Source organism: Mustela lutreola, chromosome 3 (assembly GCF_030435805.1).
Source record: "Mustela lutreola isolate mMusLut2 chromosome 3, mMusLut2.pri, whole genome shotgun sequence".
Taxonomy (NCBI): domain Eukaryota; kingdom Metazoa; phylum Chordata; class Mammalia; order Carnivora; family Mustelidae; genus Mustela; species Mustela lutreola.
The window spans coordinates 150098970-150126602 of record NC_081292.1 but is presented as its reverse complement, the minus strand read 5'-3'; the positions used below and the strand labels follow the sequence as shown (position 1 = coordinate 150126602).

General features: G+C 38.8%; 1 protein-coding gene and 1 long non-coding RNA gene across 10 annotated transcripts in view; one reads left to right on the top strand and one right to left on the bottom strand.

Moving 5' to 3' along the window:
• Positions 1–27313, bottom strand: part of GRB14 (growth factor receptor bound protein 14) — a 113947-nt gene extending 86634 nt beyond the window's left edge. For all 4 annotated transcript variants that reach the window (XM_059167156.1, XM_059167159.1, XM_059167157.1 and 1 more), the window contains exons 1-2: positions 26943–27313; positions 25531–25663 (exon numbers count right to left, since the gene is read on the bottom strand). In XM_059167156.1, coding sequence (XP_059023139.1) covers positions 25531–25663; positions 26943–27133 — 324 coding nt within the window. In that variant the 5' untranslated portion in view covers positions 27134–27313. The remainder of the gene's footprint in view (positions 1–25530; positions 25664–26942) is intronic.
• LOC131827154 (uncharacterized) overlaps positions 27160–27633 on the top strand; it is a 65493-nt gene continuing 65019 nt past the window's right edge. For 3 of the 6 annotated variants that reach the window (XR_009351914.1, XR_009351913.1, XR_009351912.1), the window contains exon 1: positions 27402–27544. This is a non-coding gene — a long non-coding RNA (uncharacterized LOC131827154). Of the gene's footprint in view, positions 27245–27401; positions 27545–27633 lie in introns of those variants that run through there. The other 3 variants (XR_009351911.1, XR_009351910.1, XR_009351915.1) reach the window with 2 other exon arrangements.

Sequence of the window (27633 nt, the reverse complement as noted above, 5' to 3'; positions counted from 1 at the left end):
CTTATTTACATATACAAAAAGCCTGATGGAACTATTTATTCAACATCATTTTTTTTTTTTAAGATTTTATTTACTTATTTGACAGGCAGAGAGGCAGGCAGAGAAAGGGAGAAGCAGGCTCCCCACCAATCAAAGAGCGCGACACGGGGCTCAATCCCAGGACCCTGGGACCATGACCTGAGCCGAAGGCAGAGGCTCAAACCCCTGAGCCACCCAGGTGCCCCAATTTATTCAACATCAATAACTCAAGTCCAACCAGCAAAGTCTTTGTTTAATTGTTTTCATAGTATGTAATTATAGATGCTTGGAAAATTGGGCCCTTGAAGGCATCATCCTCATTCTGAATCCCTGAATACATATTCATTGCTGAATGTACATAGATAAGGCAAAAGTCACAGAAACCTTTTAATAGTCTCAAGTCTATCAAAACTTTTCCAGATGTGTACAGAGATGTATACTCTTTCGGAAGTGACAGAACTTTCTGAAACAAACTTTGCTAGTTACTATAGATCTTTGGGAAGACATATGGTCAGACTAACTCTCTTCTCTGCTTACTTTGTAAGGGCTTTGTATGTGGTTCAGCACTGTGCTCTATGACCTCTCTTTTTTCCATCTGTGGAAACCGTCCTTAGTATATGAAAGTTGTCCTAAATTCCAACTTCTCTTTTTCTTTTTCACTTTCAGCATCATGCTGCTTCTCTCATAGCATCTCAGCTCTACCTCCACATTCCTCCTTGATCTGTTATTTTCCAGTTATTTGCATTTCCTGGTGATATGTCTTCAGTTTCATAGAAGTGTCATTACAACTCTGCAAGAACCAATCCTAAATCATAAATTGATACAAATCACTTTTTGTTATATAGTAGTCTGTTCCTTTAAAGTACTTTTATGTACTTTAAACATTTAAGCCAAGAGAAACAATTAAGCCAAGAAGCAAAGTAAATAGGACATATGTGTGTACACATACATACACACAACTATGTATAACTACATATCCAACTATATATAGTTATTAATATTTACATAAATGAATACAGGGCAATATATAAAAGACATTGATAAAAGTGGATCCCTATAGGGATTGGGGGAGACATCATGAGCCAATGGATTCAAGAATGGGAGCAAGACTTCTCAATGAGCAATTTTAATGTATTTTTATATTGTGAACTACAAGTAATTTCTACTCAAGAGAATAAGATTACAAATTAAGGGGCACCTGGGTGGCTCAGTTGGTTATGCATCTGCCTTCGGTTCAGGTCATGATCCCAGGACCCTGAGATCAAGTCCTGCATTGGGCTTCTTGCTCAGCAGAGAGCCTGCTTCCCCCTCTGCCTCCTACCCCCTTGCTTGTGCTCTCTCTCTCTCAACAAATAAATTAATAAAACGTTTTTTTAAATATTATAATTAAATGAATAAATGGACTAATAAATGCATTTCCAATGTATTTAAAGTTTCAAGACTATAGATAACACATTCTTTTTTCCTTTTCAAAACCCCCCAAACAAGAATAACAAATACAAACACTAAGGCCATCTACAAAGAGACCAGGAAGCAAATTTAACCATGAACTTTAATGTATGAAAACATAAAATGGTTGGAAGAGGGGTAGATGACTTAGGAGAATGCAGGGAGGTCAAACCTGAGGGCAAAAACAATGATAAGCAATCCAATATGTACAGCAAATCCTGAAATACTCGGAAATTAGAAATATAAGCCATGTACAGAGGAGGTGTTATTAGATACTTAAACAAACAAACAAAAAAAGGTCATGGCCTGTAAGTCTGTATAAACGGCCTTTCAATCCCAAGTCCTCCCTCTCAGATATGGAGAGGAGACAGTAGGCAAGGGCAATGCTGTCAGAAGACAGATCACTGAAGGCCTCGAAGCAACAATAAAGAGTGTACACTCTATTTTGTGAGTAGAGGACAGTCATCCAAGAATTAACATAGAAGAATGTCATGCTTGGATTTAGGCTTTTAGAAAGAGTGCTCTAGCACTAACACAACAAGAAAAGAAGGCTATGACCTGGGAGATCAGCTGATGGCATTTAGAGATGACGACAATAGTACAGAATAAGACCATGAGTCTAAGAAGAATAAGCTGAGTAGAAAATTTAAACAAAAGCTATATTCCATATTCGATACCCACATATAAACCTCCAACTGGCAGTGTACTGTAGGCGCTCCACTCCATCCACAATGACAAATAAATTTTTCCAAACATGAGTGGCTAAACTGTAATAGAAGGAAACAATAACACTTACAATAAATTCTGTAACATTAATAAGTTTTAGTAAAGCAAATAGCATTGTTTCATCTTCGAAACACTGAATTTCTCATGAATTTGTGCCCCAACAAAAGTCTGAAGAATCCTAAACCCAAATATAAAGACGGTAATTAATATCTCTCAAATGAATAAACACCAGCTTTCTTTAAGATGGGTATAGAAAGGAAAAGAGGGACTGAGAATTAACCAAGATCCTTAATAAAAAGTTGCCTTGCACATGATTCTAAGTTTCTCTTAAAATTACTGTTTGGAATTCTCTCATTGCATATTTTCCTTCTGGATTACTTAAGGAATTATTTAAAGTACATTTGGTCTAAGAAGATAAAAATAGCAAATAGTTTAGAATGGTTAGAGCAAAAAACTGATAAATACACAAAGATAACATTTGGTGGAATAATATGTTCTTCAAGTTGGGACTTTTTGGCATCTTATTTTTACACTTTCAAATCAGGCTCAAGGAAACATAAAACATAAAAATTACCTTGAACTTTCCAGCACAATTCATGTCTTATCCTGAGGAAAGCTGGAACTGTCACAGTGCAAATTATTCTGCTTAAGTAAAGAACTAGAGTTCACTCACCATTCAAAAACATTGCTGAAAAAAAAAATGTTTCCTAGATCTAGTCTTTAATCCTTGAAATACACTCCAAACCTTCATTTACTTAATCTTACTAAGGAACAGAAGTAATGTCAGGTATTTCCCTTATTATTAATGAGTTAACTACACCACATCTATGGCTTTACACAGCTGCACTATTTGATGATGTCATAACAAGAAAGCCAAACACTATTGCCAGAACACATCAGTGAAAGTAAAAAATACAGGTACAAGAAAAAGCCAAAAGCAAAATTTGACGCTAAAATATCACATACTCGTATTAAACACACAGGTTAGAAATGCAGACAGCATGCACACATTCACGGGTTTTTAAAATAATCTCCATCAATGCATTTCACCCTCCTTTATGGCACTGATACATAATCACAGAAGGAGGTCATAACTGATATTCAATTTTTTATTCATTTACACAACAAATATTGCTAAGTATTTCAAGATACTAATGAAAAGGGATTATAGAGAAAAACTGCCTATATTGCCTCCTACCAAGGGTTTACAATCTGGAAGTACCCATACCTTGTTTTAGCTACATAATCAATAAAGGTGCCACTCATTTCCCCTGAATATAAAAATAAACTTAAGGATTTAATTAACTATACTAACAATTGTCAAGGCATAGAAGAACATAGGTTGATTTTAAGAGAAATAAGACAATGGGTAGAGAGGAAGGATAGAAGGGTGGGTGTAGATAGATAGAAGAAAGGACAAAAGGAGGGAAGAAGGAAGGAAGGGAGGGAGGGAAGAGTAGGAAAGAGATGACAAGAGAAGAGAAAGGAAAAGAAAAGAAAATGAAATAAAAGAAAATTAAATAGGGGCACCTGGGTAGCTCAGTCCGTTGAGCATCTGACTCTTGGTTTTGGCTTGGGTCACGTCTCAGGGTCGTGGGATCCAGCACCACGTCTGACTCTGCACTGGTCATGCAGCCTGTTTGGGACTCTCACTCTCCCTCTCCTTCTCTACCCCACATTCCCCACCCCACCTCATGTGCATGTGTGCTCTCTCTCTCTAAAAAAAATAAATAAAAAGAAAAAGGAAGAAAGAAAAATAGAGAAAAATCACTTTCATCTTTAGAAATAGGGATCTATAGAAAAATAGAAAGATTTCATTTTGCTGTCTAGTGAGTTTAAGAATTAATACCTTGAAAGGAGGAAGCTATTGGGAAGGATGAAAATGAAATCAAGTACATACCAATCTCTAGGATACTTGGAAGAAAGAGGGGAGGGAAAACTACAAGGAGCTGACCTCAACTAAGACATTTAACCAACAATAAGTCCTGAACCACACTCTCTTCTCATCACCAAGCAGAGCACAATCTCGAACTGCATGGAGGCCCCAGAACCTTCTCTCCTTCATCATAGTCATAAGGAGATCTGTGCCACCAGTGTGTGCTAAGAGCAAGGTAATTGCTCATTCCCACAGCTCATAGAAAGAGCAGAACCCAGTTCTTCTGCCAAAAACAAATAAAGGGGGTGGTTGGACTGATGGGTTCATAGATACCAAGCTGGTATTTGGAAAGCATTTTCCCATAGAAAACTGATAAATAAGGTGATTATTTAAACATTAGGCACATTATATATTAAAATAAATTTTTAAAATCATTGATCCTATGGAAAAATGCATTAGAAGTTTCTGAGGTTACCAATGAATTTTTGAATTACAAATTGCATGAATGTTGAAATTGCCTGTATAGGAAGTGAGCATTCATCATTTGTGTGCATGTTTATTTTTCTAGTGTTATTTAATGTATTTGATTTTTAAGTAAAACATACACTTATACTGGAATGTATCTTTTTATTATAGCAGCTAAGTAATAAAAAATAGTTGGGCTGAGTATTTCTGGAACAAATACTGTTTTGGGGTCAGGTTCTTTTTGAGTTTGCAAAAATTCTTTCTGTCTTGGTAGTAGTTCTTTAGATGACCTCAAGGCTGTAGCTATAGGTCTTTACTTATCAGTTCTGAAGTACGAAATTAATGGTCTTAGCCCTCCAGAGGCAAGAGCAACAAAGATTAGAATACTGGCTGTAACCATAACTGTCTGTCTGGATGACCCTGAAGTGAAAATGTCACTTCCTCTCTCTAGAACGCAGTCTTTCCCTACAATGGATATTGTAATAAGATATTCTCCAAGGTTCCTTCCAGTTGCCACCATCTATTCTCACAGGAGCTCTGACTTTGTTCTGGTTATCCTATTGCTGCATCACAAATTGCCCCAAAACACAGTGATTTAAAACTGCAATGCTTTTATTGTTTCTCATGCTCTTGTGGATCAGGAGGGCAGATTAGCTAAGTAATTCTTCAGTTCTAGATGGTGTCAAGGTATTCAGCTGGTGGACGGATGAATCTGGAGGATCCAAGATTGCCTCACTCTTGTGTCCAGCATCTTGGCAGGGACGGCTAAATAAATGGGCTTAACTGAAACTACTGGTCAGAGACTCCACATGGCCTCTCTGGTGGTCTCAAAAAGTCATACAAGGCTCACATAAGAAAGCTCAGTTTCCCAAGACAGCATTCCAGGAAACAGGAAATGGAAGCTTCCAGTCCATTAAAGCCTTGGACCAGGAACTGTCACAGTTTCACCTCCATTATATTATAAGTCAAAGATTTTATCCCTCCAAGATTCTGAAGGACAAGAGAGGAATGTGAGGCATAGCAAAGAATCTACACCCATCTTTAATCCACCATAGCCTCTATCTAGGAATTGATACCAGTGGTGACACTCCTTATTTTGTCCAATGTTTCACAGTAGAAACTACAGAGATAAAAAAGAACAGTCTCTGCCTTCAAAAAACAGGTCACAATTTGACACAAGTAAAGGCAGAGGAGGCATTCCATTTCTGCTTAACCTAATTCAAGTTGATTTATTCTTTTGTTACTCATAGAGCATTAATTGGTAAAAGCAAGTATGGAAAAATGCCATATAAAAAAGAACACCAAATTATAAACAAAAGCATGTATATGTGTACAAAGTCTGGAAAGAAAAACAAACAAACAAACAAAAAAGTTCTAGGATATGGGACTCATTTCCAATTTTTAATGATATAATATGGACTGAATGACATATATCTTCAATTCTCAGGCAAAATATTACCGAACTTTATTCAAAAAACAATCTGCAGGAGACATCTGTCAATTCTAGTTTTACCATCAACTAACTCTTTAGCATATCAGACTCTTATTTCTTACAACTAAAAATAAAAACCCAACCTATAAGAGAAACTATCTAGAGCCACTGTTCATATCATAATATGAAAGTGTGAAAAGAAACCAGAATTATTTAAATACATAATTAAAATATTTTTCTACAAATAATTAACTTATAAAACCTTCCAATCATATGGTCCCTTCTAAAACAGATCGCTTGTTTCAACAAATGATACTTCTCTAATAGTCCAAATGTAAATAAGTTAACAATGCAATCTAGAATACTGTATACTAAAACAATCAGGTCACAGGTTCTTTGGGTCATCTAAAGCATGCCCCCTCTGCTGTCTGTATTTGGAACTAGCCACAGACAAAAACATGAGCACCTCCGACTGTGGTTTACTTCAACAACCACTTTTGCACTCATAGCCCTGACAATTCCCATTGCCATGAACGTTCTTTATTAAATAACAAATAAACCTTTTTTAAAAAATTTTTTTCTTAGTATAGTTGACATACAATGTTGCATTCGTTCTCAGGTGATAACATAGTGACTTGACATCTTTATACATAAATGCTGTGCATGGCACCCTCTTTTCCTCTGGCAACCATTTGTTCTGTGTTGATAGTTCTTTTTATTTTTTTTTTAAGATTTATTATTTATTTGGCAGATCACAAGTAGGCAGAGAGGCAGGCAGAGAGAGAGGAGGAAACAGGATCCCTGCTGAGCAGAGAGCCCGATGCGGGGCTCAATACAGGGCTCGATCCCAGGACCCTGGGATCATGACCTGAGCCGAAGGCAGAGGCTTTAACCCACTGAGCCACCCAGGCACCCCTGTGTTGATAGTTCTGATTCTGCTTTTTGTTTATTCATTTGTTTTGTTTTTTAGATCCTACATATGAGTAAAATCTCATGGTAATTGTCTTTTGCAGTCTGACTTATTTCACTCAGCACAATACCCTCTAGCTCTATCCATGTGTCACTAATAGTAAGATTTCACCCTCTTTTATAGCCATGTAATTTATTTATAAATTACATGCTATAACGTTTTCTTTTTCTATTCATCTACTGATCAACATTCAGGTTACTTCCATATCTCAGCTATCATAAATAATGTTACAATAAACATAGAGGGCTTATATCTTTTTGAATTAGAAATATTCTATTTTTAAAATTAACTCAAATTAAAATTCAAACAAAAGCTAAATCCAGACCCAATCCAGACCTACAGAAACAGACTTCCCAGGGATGAGGCTCAGGAACCTGCACTTAAATCAAAGATTTCTAGGTATGTGTCGTGCCCACTGAAGTCTGAGAATTACCACCCTAAAGCATTTTATATATATATAAAAAAAATTTTTTTTCTAAGGTTAAAGGGTAATCATATTGCTACGTAAAGGATTACTAACTTCTTTTTATTAAATGGAATTTAATTCAATCTCTAAATACTTGAGTCATTTTTTAAATCCCATACTTTATAAACCAGTAATCTCTGCACTGATATTTATAGCCTTGCATTGACTCCAATGATGTGTGTCTGACTTGGTAGGGTGAGTGTGTAGTGGCAGTACAGGTCTGCTTCCCTATCTCTGCAGGTGACCTGGGTTCTGTCCAAGGGGGTAAGAAGATTTGAGAAAATACTTTCCTCTCTACTTCATCTACTTTGTCCAATTGTTCTCTAGGCCACAGGCAGGGTTTTTACTAACTTAAATCTCAATTAAATCCCAGGCAAGTGTCTGTCAATGAAAATTAATTTAACACCCCAGAGTACAGCTGAACTCTTTCGGTCAGAATACATCCTGAATTGAGAATGATCCAGTTTCCCTGGTAGTTTCAAAAAAAATCATTCAAAATCCTACAAATTAAAAAATAATAATAAGGATTTCTGACATTTCCTGAAACAATAATAAAAGGGATTTCTGATATTTCCTTAAAGCAATATACCAATACCACAAGAAAAACAGTAGAGGTAAAGGAAGACCAGAATATATTAAAGTTGGGTTTCTCAAACAGTTGAAAAGACAACTCTTTACTATTCTCACAGACCATGTTTCACTGCACAGAATCTCTCATCATTGAAAACAGAATGTACCCATCAATTTTGTGTTAGGTACTCAAGAGCTAGAACTGAAATCTGAAAATCTGGGATCAAGCCCCAGCTCTGCCATGCAGTACAGTATGATTTAACTCTTATCTTTGACCCTACCTCTTTCCATCTATAAAACTGAATAAAACTAACTCATATACTGACAACAGCCATACATTAAAAGGATAAAGATTATAACATGTTTGAAAGCACCTTGCAGATTATATCCTTACTCATATAAAGGAAGGATATATGCACCCTTAGAAACCAGTGTAAGAGAAAAGAAATCAGACTGCTCTACCAGTGCAGACCTCCACAATCCACAAGACAGTCTGCCTAGTTTGATGAAGTGCTTTTCTCTAAGAAGGAAAAAACCATTTTTATATTTAAATTGTATGTGATTACTATAATTTTATATAAAATCTAGAAATAAGCTAATCAACGCCAAGCTGGTGTTGACTGAAATGAACCTTTGGAATAATCTAAAATTGGTTCTGTTCCACAAGGCACATTGGTTATGCCACATAAGAAAAATATCTCAGCGGGAAGCCTGGGTGCCTAAGCTTCTGCCTTTGGCTCAGGTCTTCATGTCCCACGTTGGGCTCCCTGTTCAGCAGGGAGTCTGCTTGTCCCTCTGCCTTCCGCCCTACTGCTTATGCTCACTCTCTCTCTCTCTCTGACAAATAAATAAATAAAATCTTAAAAAAAAAAAAAGAGTGATGTCTCAGTAAGGTCCACCTCTAGAACCATGCCCTTTAATAGTACTCATAGTATGGGCCTAATCTATTAAAAACTTTCTCTTTTTGTATTCAAACTGTTTTTGAAAGTCAAAAAAAAAAAAGGAAAGAAGGGAGGAAGGAAGAAAGAACGGGTAAATAAGAGTCTATAAATCTTACCAATACAGGGCAGTCTCTGTTTAGATCCTGCCTCTGTCACTTCCCTGCTATGTAATTTTGATTAAAAAAAAAATACAATATTTCTTTTTTTATTTTTTTTAGATTTTATTTATTTATTTGACAGAGAGAGGCGATCACAAGTAGGCAGAAAAGCAGGCAGAGAGAGACAGGGAAGCAAGTCCCACGCCGAGCAGAGACCGACGCAGGGCTCAATCCCAGGACCCCAAGACCATGACCCGAGCCTAAGGCGGAGGTCCAACCCACCAAGCCACCTAGGCACCCCCCAAAATACAATATTTCTCAAACCTAAATGTCCTCCACTTTAAGATGGATGTGATGGTAGTGTCTACCTCATTGGTGTTTTGGGAAAAGGGGATCTTATAAAATTATCTTCTTAGCACAGTACCTGGTGCATTGTAAGAACTGAATAACCATTACTGATAATAGTAATAGTCACTAAGGTATTACTATTTACATAAGCCTCTACACCAACAGGTCAGCGGAGTATCTAGAACTGAGATATCTTGATATCTAAAGAATAACCAGAAATGCCTCATAATGCTGCTGATAGGCAAGATGGAGCAAGACCAGTATGATAATGTAATTACACAGCAGACCCTTGAATAATGCAGTGTTAGGGATACCAATACCCCAAACAGTTTAAAATCCATATATGACTTTTTTTTTAATTTTTAATTTTTTATATAAACATATATTTTTATCCCCAGGGGTACAGGTCTGTGAATCGCCAGGTTTACACACTTCACAGCACTCACCAAATCACATGCCCTCCCCAATGTCCATAATCCCAACCCCTTCTCCCAATCCCCCTCCCCCCAGCAACCCTCAGTTTGTTTTGTGAGATTAAGAGTTACTTATGGTTTGTCTCCCTCCCAATCCCATCTTGTTTCATTTAGACTCCTCAAAAACTTAATTACTAGTAGCCTACTGTTAACCAGAGGATTAACATTAACATTAATAATCAATGAACATTGATAGTAACATTAATAGTCAATGAACACTTATTTTAGATGTTACATGTATTATGTACTGTATTATCATGATAAAGTAAGCTAGAGAAAAGAAAATATTATTAAGAAAATCATTAAGTCAGAGAAAATATGCTTACTGTATTATTGAAAGAAATCCTTGGATAAATGGACCCACATAGTTCAAACCCAGGTTGTTCAAGGGACAAATGTGAACACAACGTCTAGTACAAAGAACATACTCAATAAATATTGGTTGAATGGATTAGCAACATGTTGAGAAAACTTAGTGTTGACTAATCCACTAGATTCATCCGTGAGGGCAGGCTAACAGGGCAAGTTTTGTCTTCCTTTTTTGAATGAAGACATTAATGTCATCTATTCCTATGTGCATATGAAACAAAGTTGAGAGGTACAATTACTGTAATAAAAGAATACAATTCAATAATATCCTGACATGCTGAGATAGTGGATCAGAATCAAGATTTAAATAGGGAAAGGTAAAATCCTACAAAAAAAAAACAAGCAATTAAATTTTATTCTAAGAAAGTATACATAATCTTGGTTTTCATGCAGTTCATAAGAAGGCATCTATATAGGGATTTTATAGATCACAAGCAAAAAAAAAAAACTCCTTATCATTGAAAATGTTCAAGGAGACTATCTGGATGGTCATCTATCAGATATTTTAGAAATGAATCCTACTTTGGGTAAAAGTGCCACTATCTGAACCATCTGTTCATGCAGCAAGTATTTACAGATGACCTAGGACGTGTATTTACAGAGGACCTACAATGTGCCAGGCACAACGCTAATGTCTGGAAATGCATTGATGCCCAAGGCAGACTTGGCTCGTTGCTACCTCTAGAGAGCTTCCTGGAGAGCAGAACACTGATAAATAAACAGACTGATAACACAACAGAACTGACCTGGTAGATTATCTCAAAGCAGGACACCTAATGCAGAATGGAAGAAGTCAAGAGATATTTTTCCAAGAGGACTGTGTAACCAATCAGATGAAGAGAGAGGGGAATAGGAAGGAGACTAAGAAGAACTAAGACTTCTGATTTCTAGTATGGGTAGAGTATATCACTCCCAATGACAGGAGACATAGAAGGAACAAGCTGAAAAGGAAAATTATTAATTGAGTTTGGAATATGTAGAGTTTGAGGTGTCAATGAATAGTGTAAATGAAGATATCTAGCAGGCAACCCAGGATAACTAGTCGAGACTTCTATGTATATTACTGCTGAGGCCATGGGAGTAGATGAGATCACCCAAGCAATAAAAGGAGACTAATATGAAAACAAAAAGTTCTAGGATAAAACCCTAAGGAAACAAACACTGAGATCCAACAACAGAGACCTGTAAGAGACAGAAGTTAAGAAAGTGTTTTAAGAAGGGAAGAATAGTTAAGAATGACCCAAACTGCTTAGGTTTGATATCAAAATAATCACAGAAAGTCTTCTGAATAAGATGGTCTTCAGAGACTTTGGTGAGAGCCACTTCCTGCTAAGCTGCAGGAAAGCAGAGTGGAAAAAACACCGCAAATGGTTAACAACACAATAACCTCAATATTAAATGATATAGGTATCAACAAAATCAGAAAAGCTTTAGAGAGAAAGAATTTTGGTTAGAGAAAAGTGGGGAAGGAAAAGAGGATTGATAACCAATCCTCCAAGGATTACAAAAAGCCACGTCTCATAACATTGAAAACAACACTAGTGTTTCTTGAATTTTTCCACCAGAACGAATGAAAATGCAAAAGAAAGTAACTTACATAGCTACTGTCATCTCCGGGTTGACAATGATGTTAAGATATTAAATTTGTTCTTAAAAATCGATGTAGATAGTGCATTCTGGTCATAAAAACAGGAGCATTTGTTTTAATATAAAAACATGTGCCCTATTTTCAATTAAAATGATTGTTCCACACAGACCAGTACCCCTGGGGATAAAAATATGTTTATAAAAAATAAAAAATTAAAAAAATAAAATAAATAAAATGATTGTTCCAGAAAGGTGTTCCATGTTTACTGTGTGACTTCCATATGGCCCTCCCACCATCCTCACATACCCCGTATGCATACACGCATCATTTACTCCCACTTTGAGAAATATGGAGGAGGTCCTTCATTCTACAAGAGGGACATCCTCTGGCAATCTCTGTAGAAAGCATCTGCCAGAACCCAAGTCCCATGAACTGCTACATGACCTGTAAACACTTTTCCTTTCATTCTTCTTAAAAGTGTTCCCTTCAACCTTCAAAGTACATTTCAGACATCATGGAATCTGATGACTACAACGATGTTCAAGGGACCTGAATTATACACCCTCTTCATCTTTCTTAACTAACAAGCCATCATTTAGTAAGTACTCTGTAAATGGAGGTTGACCCAATGCCTCCAAATATTTAGTCACTTTTCTCTAAAACTTTCCCATATATTTCCCAAGGTGCAGACATGGTTTTGTAAAGAGGCTCTTATGCCTTTGGGACAAAGGCAGGTTCAGCCTAAATGAGGTCATTAAAACAAAACATCAAGTTCTCAGTGCCCTGAGATTCCAAGCCAATGACCTACAGAGTGTTCCAGCTGATCTTAATTTCCCTGGCACAGCACAGTAAGAGTACTGTAATATAATGCAAAATGTCTCTAAAGAGAAACCAGATACTGGCTCAAGTCTTGCCAATACACAGTTAAATAATACCAAAGTACTCCTTTCATCTGAATCCTGGGCTTCACACGTATATGTCACCCTTCCCAAGAATGAAAGTAATCTTCCACTATGAATGTGGGCTTATTGAAAAGCTTTTATTGGACTCAGCCCCATAAAGTATACGTGGTTTTTAACTGGCACACACAGGCTGGTAAGACTGAAAACGCCCACAAGGGGACCGAAGAGACAAAGAACAGAACTTATTCCGAGTAAGGGTAATCCAAATTTAGAATGTGCTAATAGTGGTAAATCAATACTCAAACATTTATCCTGACTCGGATCTTTTCAACGTCTAACAATATCAGATCCCTCCCAGTGACTAAACCAAAGTTCACTTTTCTAAGTTTTCATGCAAACTCTTTATCTTTTATATTAAATTATCAGTACATTCCCAAATATTCCCTCACTCTTTCACTTAATATTAACTACTTCCTCTGCTCCTCCCCTGCTCATTAATCCATTCATTAATGAAGTTATTTATTTTTCAAAATAATTTTATTTATTTATTTGTCAGAGAGAGAGAGAGAAGCAGAAGGAGCAGCAGGCAGAGGAAGAAGCAGGCTCCCCACTGAGCAAGGAACCCGATGTGGGATTCAATCCCAGGACCTTGGGATCATGACCTGAGCCAAAGGCAGACGTTCAACCTACTGAGCCACCCAGGCATTGCCATTAATTTATTTTTTGATTCAGCAAAATTTACTGAGGGTCTATTAAGTGCCAGGCATTGCTCGATCTGCTGGAGATTGAGTAGTATATAAGACAAACCATCTGAGTTGAAAAAGATTTGTTACCAATCAAGAGTCATTCCCTTCCTCAGTTTCTGGATAGTTTATCAATGAGGCTTTGCTATTAACGACATGTGATTCTCTCACTTAAATACAATTTGTTCAAACTAATACACTCAGAAAAACTGGGGGGTAAAGTGTTAATTTTATCACATCTTGGCCAAACCAACATAAAAGTGAGGCTTTCGCATGACTTTTTCCCAATTTTTTAAATAAAATGCCATTGTCTTATAATGTGCTTTAAATACATTTTCATCAAAAGTTTAGAGCTATAAATTTAGTTTATTCAATCTAAGGAAAATGTCAACCATATAATTAGAAAAGTTAGTCCTCACTCTCAAATCAGTCAGCCAAATTAGACTTATATTCTATCAGATCAAGTCCAACTTTACTTTTCAGTTCAATTAAAGGTACGCATTCTGAGAAAAAAACATATTAAAAAACACTGAAAATTAGTTACAGATTATATCTTATAACACAAATAACTGAAAACAGTCAAATTTAAAATAATATAGAACTAAGAGCTCTGAGGGACACCTGGGTGGCTCATGGGTTAAGCCTCTGCCTTAAGCTCAGGTCATGATCCCAGGGTCCTGGGATTGAGCCCCACATTGGACTCTCGGCTAGGTGGGGAGCCTGCTCCCTGCCCCGCGCCCCCACGCCCCCACCCCGTCTGCCTCTCTGCCTACTTGTGATTTCCATCTGTCAAATAAATAAATAAAATCTTTAAAAAAAAAAAAAAGGAACTAAGAGCTCTGAGGAGGATGATGATGAAGTGGTAGGAAGGACATGGAATTCCTTTGGTAATTGTGTAAGCGTAATTCCTGCCTTGATTTTCAGCCTTTGGATGTAATTAAATAAAAACCAAGTATAAAATTAAAAGAAGCTCCATTAATTGCAGTATTCATCAAGATAAAAATTTCTTGTTTTTAATGAAAGCATATGATGTATATATACTAAAAAAATTAATCTAATCGTTTATTTGTTATTAACAGAAAGTAGAAAATACTGAAGTATTTTATGATAAAATGGGATGGGAATTGATTGGTCTATTAGAATATACTTCATATGATTTGGTGTGATTTTACAAAATAGGTTTTAAACACACACAAATAACACAAAATCTACAAGGAAATCATGTACAAGATATCCTTGAGTTTCTCTAATTCATCTTCAAAAATCTTGTAGCCTCAGAAAGGATTTCTGTCACATTTAGAAGGCTCAGAATTATTAACTATTGTAGCTGCTATGGACCCTGCCCAGACCTGCCACTTCGAGGCGAAAGCCCTCATCCTTCCCCCAACTAACAGCAGCCACCGAGCTAAGTCCTCCCTTCCTGCCATTACGCTCAGCTGAAGAGAGCTGCATGGTCAGGCCTTTCCTGGGGAGTCCTGCTCCTCCGTTCCAATTTTGAAGAATTCTGTAAGGCCCACCCAGCTCTAGAGCACCTATGGGATTGACTGAGACCTCTGCTGTGGCTGCTTTGGAGCCCAGCTTCTCCCTCAGTCCATTCCCATGAGCAGTTTTCTTTTCTCCTTTCTTTCTTTCTTTCTTTTAGATTTTATTTATTTATTTGAGAGAGAGAGAGAGAGCATGCATAAGCAGAGAGCAGGGACAGAGGCAGAGGGGGAGAGAGTAGCAGGCTGTCTGCTGAACAGGGAGCCTGATGGGGGCAAGGGGACTCAATCCCAGGAACCCCTGGATCTCGACCTGAGCCAAAGGCAGATGCTCAACCGACTGAGCCACACAGATGCCCCCAAGGGGCAGTTTTCAAGAACTCTCTCCAGGACACTCCTTGCAGGCAAACTTGTGCTCCCATTCTGTTTCCCAGGGAATCTCACCTGCAGCATGAACCTACAGCACACCAGGTATTCACAGGCACATTTTCTTTCAGCTATTGGTTCATCCCAAGTATTGAAAAATAGCAGAAAATACACTTAAATATGTGACAAATTATATTTCAGTATTTCACACTAATGAGCTAATTACTTTGTTCTTAGGAAACTTTTTCTCAAAGGTTAGGTATTCTCTGCCAAGAGTCAGGAGAGAGAGAAATTAAAGTCAATAATTAAAAACTGAAAAAAGCAGAAAGTGAAAATTTTTACCAATCCCATCACACAATCATATATCTGAATTCAGAACATTTCAATATTATCCAAAATTCTCCTTCCTCATCGTGTCTCTCCTTAACAGAAACCCCTTCCGATCTGTGGTACTTTGATTAATCATTAAAGCAAGCTCTCTTGTGTGTGACACCCTGGAGGTTTACACGCCCCAGGGGAATGCACCAGGTGAGAACGTTGTTACCAACACAGGTGGGTTCTCAGAAAGGTAAGTCTTAGGAAAAAGTACATGTGGAACATGAGGATCTGAAAACCAATTCTCTTAAACCTGTGAGACTGCACATCCCTTGGAAAGTTTTATATATTCGAGGGGTCTATGTCTCTTCATTTCTACACCATGAGCACTGGCCCAAGTTATTCCCCAATGATATTAATAGCTAATAATTAAAACATCTGCTAACACCTACTACCCCTTGCTCTGAGAGACTTGTTATTATGAGCCCAGTTGATATTTCCACTTAATTTTTTCTAACATGGGATTTTTAAAATACACATAGTAAGCTGGAAGGAACTATAGCAGCCCACTAAATACTTTTTACTTATAATCTCATTAAATAAGAATAATGTGCAGAGAGAACTGCTCAAAAGTGAAGAACACAGTGGGCGCCTGGGTGGCTCAGTGGGTTAAGCCGCTGCCTTTGGCTCAGGTCATGATCCCAGGGTCCTGGGATCGAGCCCTGCATCAGGCTCTCTGCTCAGTGGGGAGCCTGCTTCCCCCTCTCTCTCTGCCTGCCTCTCTGCCTGCTTGTGATCTCTGTCAAATAAATAAATAAAATCTTTAAAAAAAAAAAAAGAATTAAAAAAAAAAGAATAATGTACAGAATCAAAAATATCCATTAATTTTGTTACCCATGACCAAAATGTCCTATGTGTGTAATAAAAGCAAAAGATATATACTGTTAAAAATCCTATTGGTCTAGGATCCTAGCGTGTAATTTTATTTTTGTTAATAAAAACTGTTGGGGAGCCTGGGTGGCTCAGTCGGTTAAGCGTTTGCCCGGGGTCCTGGAATCAAGCCCTGCATCGGGCTCCTTGCTCCCTCTGCCTGTTGCTCTGCCTATTTGGGTTCTCTATCTCTCTAATAAATAAAGAAAATCTTAAAAAAAAAAAAAACTGTTAATGGATTTGAAAATATTTTTTAATTTGATCAAGATGATTGATAATGATTAGAATGTCAAAATGCAATTTGTTAAAATTTCTTTGTACTATTTATTATCAATAATCCATTTACTCAATCATTCTTTTCATGAAAGTACCTAAGAACAAGGAACACAAGATACTCTATTTGGAGGGAAAAACAATAAATGATTAGACCAAGTAGATAAATGCCAACAATTCATATTATGTGAAGTACAGCCAAGGAAATGCATGGAAAAGTTGGAGTGGGGGAAATAAGACAAACAGGTGTGGAGGAGTGCAATATACTTTAGGCAGTCTAGTCAAAAAGCCTCCTCGATAAGTCATCTTACACTGAGACCTACCTAAAGAATACAGAGGAGTCAGTTATGTAAAGAGCAAGGAAAAGAGGTTCCAAGCAGAGAAAAAAGTCAAGCCAAAGGCTCTCAGGTGGAATAAAAGATGCCAAGTTCACAAATGGGTAGGACTGTCCCTCCACTGTGGCTGGAATATAATCAACAAAAAGTAGAATACAGAAGAAGTTTCTAAGGTAGGCAGAAAGCCAAATCATGCAGAATCCTGTAGGCCAAAGTACGAAGTTGAACTTCATGCTAATCTATCAAAAAGTTTTCAATCAGGCAGTGACATGATATGATCTTACTTTCCAAGAGTTCCCTTCTAACAAGTGTATAGAGAATGGATCAAAATAGGCTAACACAAAAGAAAGCCTTTTATGCCTCTTGTATGGGAGTAGGCAGTGCTAGCAGGGAAGATGGAAAGACATTTATGGATTCCAGAATATTGCCAGGAAAGGTGTGGTAGTACTTGACAAAAGACCAGAAAGAGGTCTTCTTAGATTTTGGCTTCAGCAACCAAATGGATTATTCGAGGGTGGAGCAAGAGGAATTCGGAGAAGGACTTAAGGTTATAACCACCTCAAACCTTAAGCCAAGCAGACCCAAGTGCATTGGATCCACACCAGCCTCAAATATCTCACACCAAATACCGCATCCGTATTTCTAAGCTTAAACAGAATTTTTCTACCTAACCTGGCACATGACTACCTAACCTCTCCATATGACACCTTTTCCGACTCTCTACTATTTGGACCTTGACTTTGATGCGCAATTTCTAGTTTAACTAGCCCCTACTGCCCCTATCATCTCCATGAAGGTGGCTCCTGTGTTCCTTGTCCCATGACACCCAAATGTGCCTTTATCACAGGAGCTGTGGTGACCATGTGGGAGGATTGGAATCAAGGGTAAGGAGGAAGCTTCTGGGGCCAGTGGTACCAAACAAGTCTCCTAAAGTCCTGTGGCTGCTATATGGGCTCATTAGTACTCCAAAAGCCACCAGAATCGCTCACTCTAAGAATAGAGTGAAATGATAGCACTCTCAGGGCGTAGAAAGTGTGAGCGAAAGGCTCCTATCACACCACTCAGCAGCAGCAGGATTGTATTAAAAACCAGGCTTGCAGATTCCCAGTCCAATATTTTTAATCCCATCACACTGACTCTTATCTCTCCATAGAAACAATATTAAACATGGTGTCCAGGATGTTGTAAATGTACCATTCTTTGGGACTATTACAGATTAGAAAACTTTTACCGACTCCCTAACAACCTAACCACCACATGTGAAATTACATCTATGGACAAGGTATGTGAATAAAGAGTCTACTTCTAAATGATCTTTTGGAATTGGTGAAGTAGTTAGGAATATTAATCCTCCTGGAGAACCTGGCTGGCTCAGTTGGTACAGCATGAGACTCTTGATCTTGAGGTTGTGAGTTCGAGCCCCACGTTAGGTGTAGAGATTACTTAAAAATAAAACCTTGAAAAAAAGAATATTAATGCTCTCATTTGTGTTTATTTTCTTTGTGGCTTTGAAAAAGGCTAAATGAGTGGAATCAAAGGGAAGGACAAGAAGTAAAGGATGCTCTCCCCATATTGGGTTTCCCATTTCTCTCCTAAATTGATTCTGAAAGGCTCTCTTCAGCTCCCTTGCCTTGGCAAAGACTTGTGGCCTTTTCCGAGGTTCTTCATTGAGCTTATCGCTTATCTAGAGTGCCAAAAGGACAATGTCCCAGTCTGCCTATCCCTGCTTAAAAACATATCAGTGTATTCTTACAGAATGGAATTTCTTACTATCCTATATGAGTTGACGTGTTCAAATGCAACATCTACAAGACTACAGAAAGCTTTTTTATATTAATTAAGATCCACATTTATATTGAACCATGAACGGCTTCAATTTTCCTTCTGTTGAAAGAACATAATATATGCCCCTAGGGAAAAACAAGCCAGAAGCTGAGCTTTCAAGACAAGTGAAAAATAAAACCCATATTGCAGATAAAGGTTGGATTGCAAATGTACCCTGCAAATTAACCAAGAATTAGAGGCAACCTTCAAACTGGAAATAAAACCTTGACAAGCAGATCTGCTGGGAGATTTAAGTTTTAAAATAGGAAGAGACAGCTGTCTTCTGTTTCAAATGGAAGTAACTAGCATGAAGTAGAGAGAATCCTGAGCTGGTAGCTCCTGTCATCAGAGGCTAAGGGACATCACTAAGTTGCAAACTCAAGACAATGGCCAAGAAAGATACCCATCGTTGAAGGGTGGCATTCACTGAAACCACTGTCAAGTAAATATGCTTCATTTGAATTAAGTGAATCAAAGCAAAGGAAGCAGACACTGTGAACTGGCTAGGCCACTCAGTCAAACTAACTGGTAGATCACCATATATCACAGGTATGCAATAAGGCTTTGATTTTGTGTCCACTGTTGTTTGTTTGAGATCTTTCTCTCCTAGGGCACTAATCATCCATTGTTTCTTCCTACCCTCATACGCCATACCTATTGAAGCTGGACTTCCTGCTCACAGAATTTGTTCTCACAAACTTGGCTGAGCAGCGGTCCAGGCCCTGTGGCCCCTTTGGCTATAGCTGACTGAATAAGAGCTGGACACGCCGAGCTACAAGCTCTCTCCAGATGCAGACTCGAGTCACTTATCAAGTGCTGAACCACCAGTAGGAGGAATGATTTATTCCAACGGGGTGGTCATCAGGGACCAGGTACATGGAGAGGCATTCAAGACAAGCAAGACTGACGACAAATATGAGAATGAAATGGACATAGAAGGAGAAGCAGAGGGGTACCTGGGTGGCTAAGTGGGTTAAAGCCTCTGCCTTCGGCTCAGGTCATGATCCCAGGGTCCTGGGATCGAGCCTCGCATCGGTCTCTCTGCTCAGCGGGGAGCCTGCTTCCTCCTCTCTCTCTCTCTGCCTGCCTCTATGCCTACTTGTGATCTCTGTTGGTCAAATAAATAAATAAATCTTTAAAAAAAAAAGAAGAAGAAGAAAGGAAGGAGAAACAGAGATTATGTGCTGTGCTGGTGAAGAATGGAGAAAGTGGCTGCCTTGATCTTGGCTGACTTTCCCCGATTCCAATCTCTCATGAGATCAGTGAACTCTTGGCCTTCAGATACTATAATACAACCTTTCAGGCTAGTTCATGTGAGGCTCTGTTTCCTCCAAACAATCAATACCTGGATAAAATATCAAATATTACAAAATATTTGTAATATTTCTACCTTTTCTCAACTAAATGATATTGTCCACAATTTTGAAAGGTCAGATTGCCCCAGAAGTCTAAAAGCAACTGGGAATATGAATACCCCTGATTTTCCAAAGAAGTCAAAGAGAAAAAAAAAATAATAAGTCTAATTCTTATGCCCTTCATCAGGACACTGTTGTTGAGGGAGTTTTGCAAGAGGCCTGAGTATCAACATTTTTAACAAGCAGCTCTACTGATTCTTACAAAGATGGTCCAGTGTTTACACTTTAAAAAGTACTCCTCTAAAGCCTGCTTCAATATTGCTACAAAGATCTGTGTACTTTCAAATTCTTCCCAAGAAAAATGATATTCATCAAGTGCCAACATTCAGAAGTAGCAAATTGCAGCTGGAAAGACATATTTGTTTGAAACCCTAATAGGAGCAAGTATTGTTTCTATTTATTTTTTTCTGCATATATAAGATATTTGCATTTCATTCCACATTAAATGGGATTTTGTAAAATGGCCTGGGGAAGCCTAAATGCAACTTATGATGCTGTTTCCATCTGAAAATGAATTTAAATTTCTAAAGAGCTAATTTAAGGACTTTTGAAATATAACCAGTTCATAATTTGAGGATTTCGTGTATCATTCCAACTGAAACAATTTGGTTATGATACCAAGAAATCATTATTATTTTTGTTAGACAATACTGGCATTTTGTTCATAGAAGAAAATATATTTTTCAGAGATGCATACAAAACTAGGTGGGGATACAATGAGAGGATGTTCAGGATTTATTTTAAAATATTTTAACAAAGACAAAAATTTCAGAAAAGAATACATGAAGTAAATGAAGCAAAATCTTACTAATTACTGAATCTGGAAAATGGAAATATGAGACTATAATTTATTGCTTTATACTTCTGTGAATATTGGAGAAATGAGTATAGGAGAGATTAGTTAATGTAGCAGCCATGTAAGATTCCTACAGGACTATGCGAATTGGGTTAATTACTAGCATCACAAAGGAATGACATCAGAGGCCCGTTAATTTGGGAAGAGATGAACTTGTCTTTTGATAGTTCCTGATATGTGAGAGAAAAAAGAAATCAAAGGCAGAGCACATGGAAAAGTGATTTCTTAATTATTTGAAAGATATTTTTGTTTTTCTGAGATGTACAAAAAGGCTTAATTCAATACAGAATACATCAGAAAAAAAAAAAAAAGAAATAGTGTGGTAAGGGGCAAAGCACATTCAGACATGATACTCTTTTTGATCTCCCTTTATTTAAATTGTAAGAGTATGACCAAATCATTTCTGGCTTTTGCCCTTTACCAAAAAATTACAAAATGTGGATCAGAGACCTCTTCTTGGCATTCTTCTAACTGTGGACTATAAACTGCACACAAAAGCTGATTATTAGAAATACTACTAAATCCTACTTGGTGATAAGTCAATTATTTGATAAATTTTGCATATCAGTTTTAGGGAGAGGATGGAGAAGAAAGCTAGAAGATAAAAAACACAAAGAGATAGCTACAGTTGAAGAAGAAGAAGAAAAATAAAAAAGAAGAATCTAGGTCCTTAAATGAGTATTAACTAATGGTACCATCACCCATGTTCTACTATTATGAGCAGTTGTAACTAACAATACTGGCATGTTTATTCCTTGTGCTGCTCTTAGTTTTCAACTTCTGTAGGAATTGGACCTTCCTTAAAAAGACTCTATTTAAAGCCTCAAGAAATGCAGATTCCAGGTCCTCCCTGTGCCATCATCAGCCACATAGCATTTTTTAGCCTCAGTTTACTCATCTGTAAAGCAGCATTCAGTAGATGAATTCAAAGTTCTCTTCCAGCTCAAATATTCCACAACACAGTTTTTCATGGGTATCTTTTTATCTTTAAAATCTTCAGATACTTTATTTTGTATGTTTCACTACCAAGTACTGGGAAGCAATTAACCAGACCTACAGCACAAGCTGAGTCCCAGTACAAAAATTACCTGAGGGTAGACAAACACAAGACAAGAACTGATTCTTTTGCAAGGGCTAAGGATCTTTTATTCTTTCTCTTTCTTCAAATAGTAGGTACTAAGGGTGATTTCCTGATAAATTTCAATCAGAAATAGAAAAAAAGGGAGAGAGATCTAAATTCCTATGTCACTTTCAATATAAAGTCTAAATTGCAAGTAATTTTTCTGGACCATGCATATAAAGGAATCTGCTTTAAATCTACTTTACTGGTAAGCATAGGGAAGTATGTCTAGGAAATATATCTGGCCAGTACTATAACAAGGAGAGAGAATAAAGAATCTATATTCTATATCACTCAGCTCTTTTTTAAAATAAAAACACTGGAAGCCTATAGTAAATATTATATACTTTTAGACACTTTATTTTCAGAGATAAAGTATATCCTATTTGTGGCTTCAGTGCACTTTACCACTCGTGCATTTTGTAGGTGTCTCAAATTGTTAAAAAAAAAAAGAAATGTATGGCCTATGAAATGATTTTTGACTGTGGCTTTGAAAGGCCACATGAAATTTAACATGTCTAGTCTGGATTCTTTCAAACTTTCTGGTCAATTATTTGTAAATAACAAGTGCAATTCTTCACTTTTTCTACAAGGAGAAAAGAATTGCTAAAATGACTGGAATGGTTAAACAAAACAAATGAAAGAGAGACTATAAAGAAAAGAGACATTAGCTCCTGTAATGTGTCAACCATAAATAATGGTCAATAGAAACCTATCACATCCAGTCATTTACATCATCTCAAGTGAAGGTCAGAGATAATCGGGCCAGAAATACCATCTTGTAAAAGGGTCATCTGTGTCACAAAGATACTGTGCTTGGGAAATCACTGACAGAGTCAGCTGTTCCCAAAGCATCACTCAGTCCAAAGAACTGAGCATATATAAAGGAATAAAAACAAAGGAGCTGTTCTAAATGCAAAGTGTAGGTGGAAACATAAAAGAATGTAAAAAGGAACCTTCCTCTTCCCCAACTTTGGGACATTCTTCTCTTCACAGAAATCCCAACCCTTGGGCAAAGGAAGATATAGCGTGAAGGGCCCTTCCTGGGTGGGAAGGGCCCTCTGGGACTGGTCTCCAGGAGGCTGGCCAGAACTCTCAGCTCAGGAAACAGCACTGCTGTCTGTGTGGGCATAGTGCTCTCTGAGAAGGTCACTGTGGAAATAGGACACAAGGCCAGAGCAGGAAACCAGCTGGAGTCAAGAGTAACACAGCACCCTTTTCCCATTTTGCCAATTTGCTAAACCTGCGAAGAAATGCTCACTCCCCAATACATGATGTCTTACTCTAGCATGATGACTACATACCCTTAGGGCACACCCTGACTTGACCCTGACCCACACCCATCCTCTCTTTTTCTCTCCCTCTACTAACATATTTTCTCTCTATTCAAAACAAACCTTGCCCCACTGACATCTCTTGGACACAGGCATTTTCCCAGTGTTCAACCTAGAAATTAAAGTGAAAGTAAGGCCAGACCTCTTCTCTTCCACTCCCCTTCCTCTGTTCACCTCCTAACTCATACCAACTCTAAATCAAAGCCCCATCAAGGTATGGCATTTTTGCTTAGCTCAGTGCCCCAGAACCTAGGATGGTGCAAGGAATACAGCAGGCCCTCCATAAACAGGGAAATAATCTATTACATTCCCCCAGCTAACTATTATGCCATCATCAGACCTTTCCTTTTCCCATGCCGGATCCCACGGGCAATCATCAATTTTTCCGCCATCATGATACACAATCAAATCCATCACCCACATTTCCATCTTATATCCTTACCCAAAAGCCAAGCTCTTAAAAGGCCCAGACATTTCAGCAGGGCTGCTTTTTGCTTGGGCTCTGACTTTAAAACTCATCCTGATAATAAAGCTCTCAAGAATCTCCTCCTTGTTCATCTCCTCATCCAAAGTCACAGTCCCGCCCACTTAAGGACTTGCCTCCCCCATCAAAGTCTCTAATTGAGAACATACCTCTGCTCCGGGAATATTTACTCCCACTTTCTCCAGTCCTTTTCCAAAAAGCACATGCACCAATTAAACTTCAAACCGTCCCCCTCAAATTATATATATATATATATATGTATGTATATATATATATATATGTATATATATATATATATGCCTTGTTATACCAGACTTCTATCAAAACCCAACAGGATATGGAATGCTTCCCTTCTGTCTTTATTATTGCTCTATGTTATCAAGAACCCATCTATTCCCTAGGGTATTTCCTTCATTCCTAAAACATATATTATTGAACTCATCATAGGCAGAACTCATCAAAGGCAGAAAAAAGGAAAGAGAACAATAGGTGTGGGGAAATGATCTATGGTCTTCTATCCACTTATTACTCCTCTCCTCACTGCAAGTATCTGACTGTTTAAAATCCTTGCCTCCATCCTTGCAAGAACAAGGTACATTTTGCCTAGTGAAACCGCTCCTTGTTTTGCTGATTCAAAATTGGGAGGGAATATATTAAGGGATGGGATTATTCTAGGATACACTATTTTTTTTTTCAAAATGTATAATCATGATGGATCTCTCCATAGTTGCTGGGTCCCTGAAATCTAATTTGCCTCCATCAGTCTTAAACTAGAAATGGAGAAAGAATGCAAAATCATGAAAGTAAAGTTCTTGTTCTAATCATCACTGAGGAGTCATCTGCCTTTTGTTGCCAGAAGCCTCCAAACTGAGGAATTTACTGGTGAAGAAGCCATGTTGCATTCTCAACTCCAATTACCTTTTGCCACAGAATCACTATACCATTTCCTTTAGTAAGTGAGGTTGACGTGGGTTAAAAACGTGGAAGATTAAAGAAGGTATTAAAGAAATCAGCTAAATCCTTTCTCACCCCCAATACCCTCCTCCAATTTCTGACTAACATCGATAATCTATTATCACATCTAACTTTCCCACCTACCCTGTAAATAATAATGGCTCCCAGACTCTGTGCTTTATATATAGTCTCCCATTTAACCCATCCCAAAAGCCTGGTAAGTTTTTACATTCCCATTTTACAGCTATGATAACTGGGGGCTCAAAGGGAAATGATGCCAAAAACTGTCGGCCAATAGTTATTTAAAATAGGCCATACCACTCCTTTGTTAACATTATAAAGTACGGAGTATCTTTAAAAACTGTGTAGATTTAGAACTCCTAAAATTAGAAAATTTTAAAATGCATACCTGCTTTTTCCTTGAATTTGCTTTGGGAAACAGGCCTGCTGACAACACAGATGTAAATGGAGAACAGCATAGCTCAGGAAAAGGGTTTGGAATAGATGGCATTTCCAGAACATCAAGATCTTTCTTTTTTCTCCTACACCAAGAGAACATAGGAGGTAATTTACATAAAGCGGAATGTAAAATATAATTGCTGACAAGATTAAGAAGTTAAGGGCCAACATGTACCACTGTGTGACAACACTAATATTATATAAAGTACACAGCAAAGGTCTGTGATGTACTTTCTGTGGGTCAAAATAAAATTTGGTAATTGATATAAACCAACTTTCCATAGTATTTCAATCTTTCTTCAGGGGGGGGACCTTTAAAAAAACCACTAGGTATAGAAACTCCATTTCCAGCATTTTTTAATAATTTTCCTAAGCTGAAGTACAGACTATATAATTATTGACCCAAAAACCATCCTGAGAAGTTAGATATTTTTATGGATCCATTAAATTGACAAAGTCTACATTTAGTGAATTCATCCCTATGCTATTTTACTAATCACTTTTGGAAGTATGGTTTATTAATTATAGCTGTGGTTCATCTCACTTCAAATTTCATTCACAATGTTGCCCACACACAGTCTGTTGATTTTTCAAGTGCTTATAGATACTAAACCGCAAGGCAGTGTTTTTGAAGAGGTAAGTGAACAGAACTTGCTAGTATAAAATGTACTCTAGTCCACTGCAGAGTAATTTTAACTTCAGTGAAGTTGAAGCACTTTGAAAATCTGGAGAAAAAAAGTACCATTTCAATGTATGAATATAAAGGACTACAGATTTTTGTATTGTTGCAGTCTTTTTCTTTCCTAAAGTATGTGCAAAATTGTGAACTCTAAAGGCACTTAGCGCTGAATGCTATGGAGATTGAGAAACCTTTTAAAGCCTCTATTCTTTCCTGCTGAACAGCAAGACTGCTCAAACGTCAATCCTTGCTTTGCCTCTCCAGGGTCGCTGTAAGACTCTATGTGGGAGGTGAACTCATTTATGCTATGATTTTTTAAAAATATATAAAATAAAAAGGATTAGGGTTTTTCTGTTTTGGTGTGGTTTGGGGTTTTTTTTTTATAGTGCAGGGCCACGAAGAGAGGAAGGGGCTGGTCCGCCTGGCCTCCTAGTTCGCACGGATGGGCAGAGGTGAGAGCGACCAGGAGCTCTCAATGAAACGGTGATGCTATTTATAAGGCGCTGGGAGATCGCAATGTCCTGCTGAGCCGGTAGGAGCCAGCTCAAAGGGAATTGTCTTCAGAGACTTTCACAAACTTGGCCCAGCTCTGGGCACATGGCTCACCCCCTAGGACCGCCTCCTCAGCCCCTCGCCGGCTGCCAACCCAGGACACTCCCCCGCGCCCTCCGAGGGCTGCCTACCTGTCTGCAGCACAGCCGCGGGTCCCGTCCGGAGGGGGCAGGAGTGCCCGCGTGTGCAACCAGGGGGCAGGCGCCAGGTCGCGGGCGTCGCCCCTCCCCTGGGCAGCGCCGCACACCTGGGCAGCCAGCGGCGAGTCCTGGGCAGCCGCCCTATCCGCGGCGCTCTGCCCATCTTGCAGGGAAGTGGTCATTGTCGTTGGCCGGGGGGGTCTCGGGTGTCACAGGAGACCCGGCGCGGCGGGGAGAGGGAGGCCGGGTGGCGGGAGGCGAAACGTCTGCTCGGCAGCCCGAGCGCGCTGCAGGTGCGGTGGCCTCGCCGCCTGCGCTCCGGGCCCGGGCGGCTCAGACGCGCGGCCGAGCAGTCGGCGAGGCGGCGGGGGAGGGGAGGGGGCGGAAGAGGAGGGTGGGGAGAGGGGAGGAGCGGCCGGTGGGTGGGGGCCGCGGGCGGCGGGGCGAGGCGCGGAGGGGGCGGGGAGGGCGCCGAGCGCCGGGCGGGCCTCGCACCCCGCCCGGGACGCGCCGGGGCGCTGCCAGAGGTCCGGTGTGGCCGGGGTTCGGCCCTCGGTGGCCGGCACGCGAGGCTCGGGCCGCCACCTACCCAGGTGGGCACCCGAGCGCGAGGGCTGAGCCCAGGGTCAGGGCGGGCCCGCACCGCTGGAGGCGGGGACCCATGTGAGCCGGCGTTCCCGAG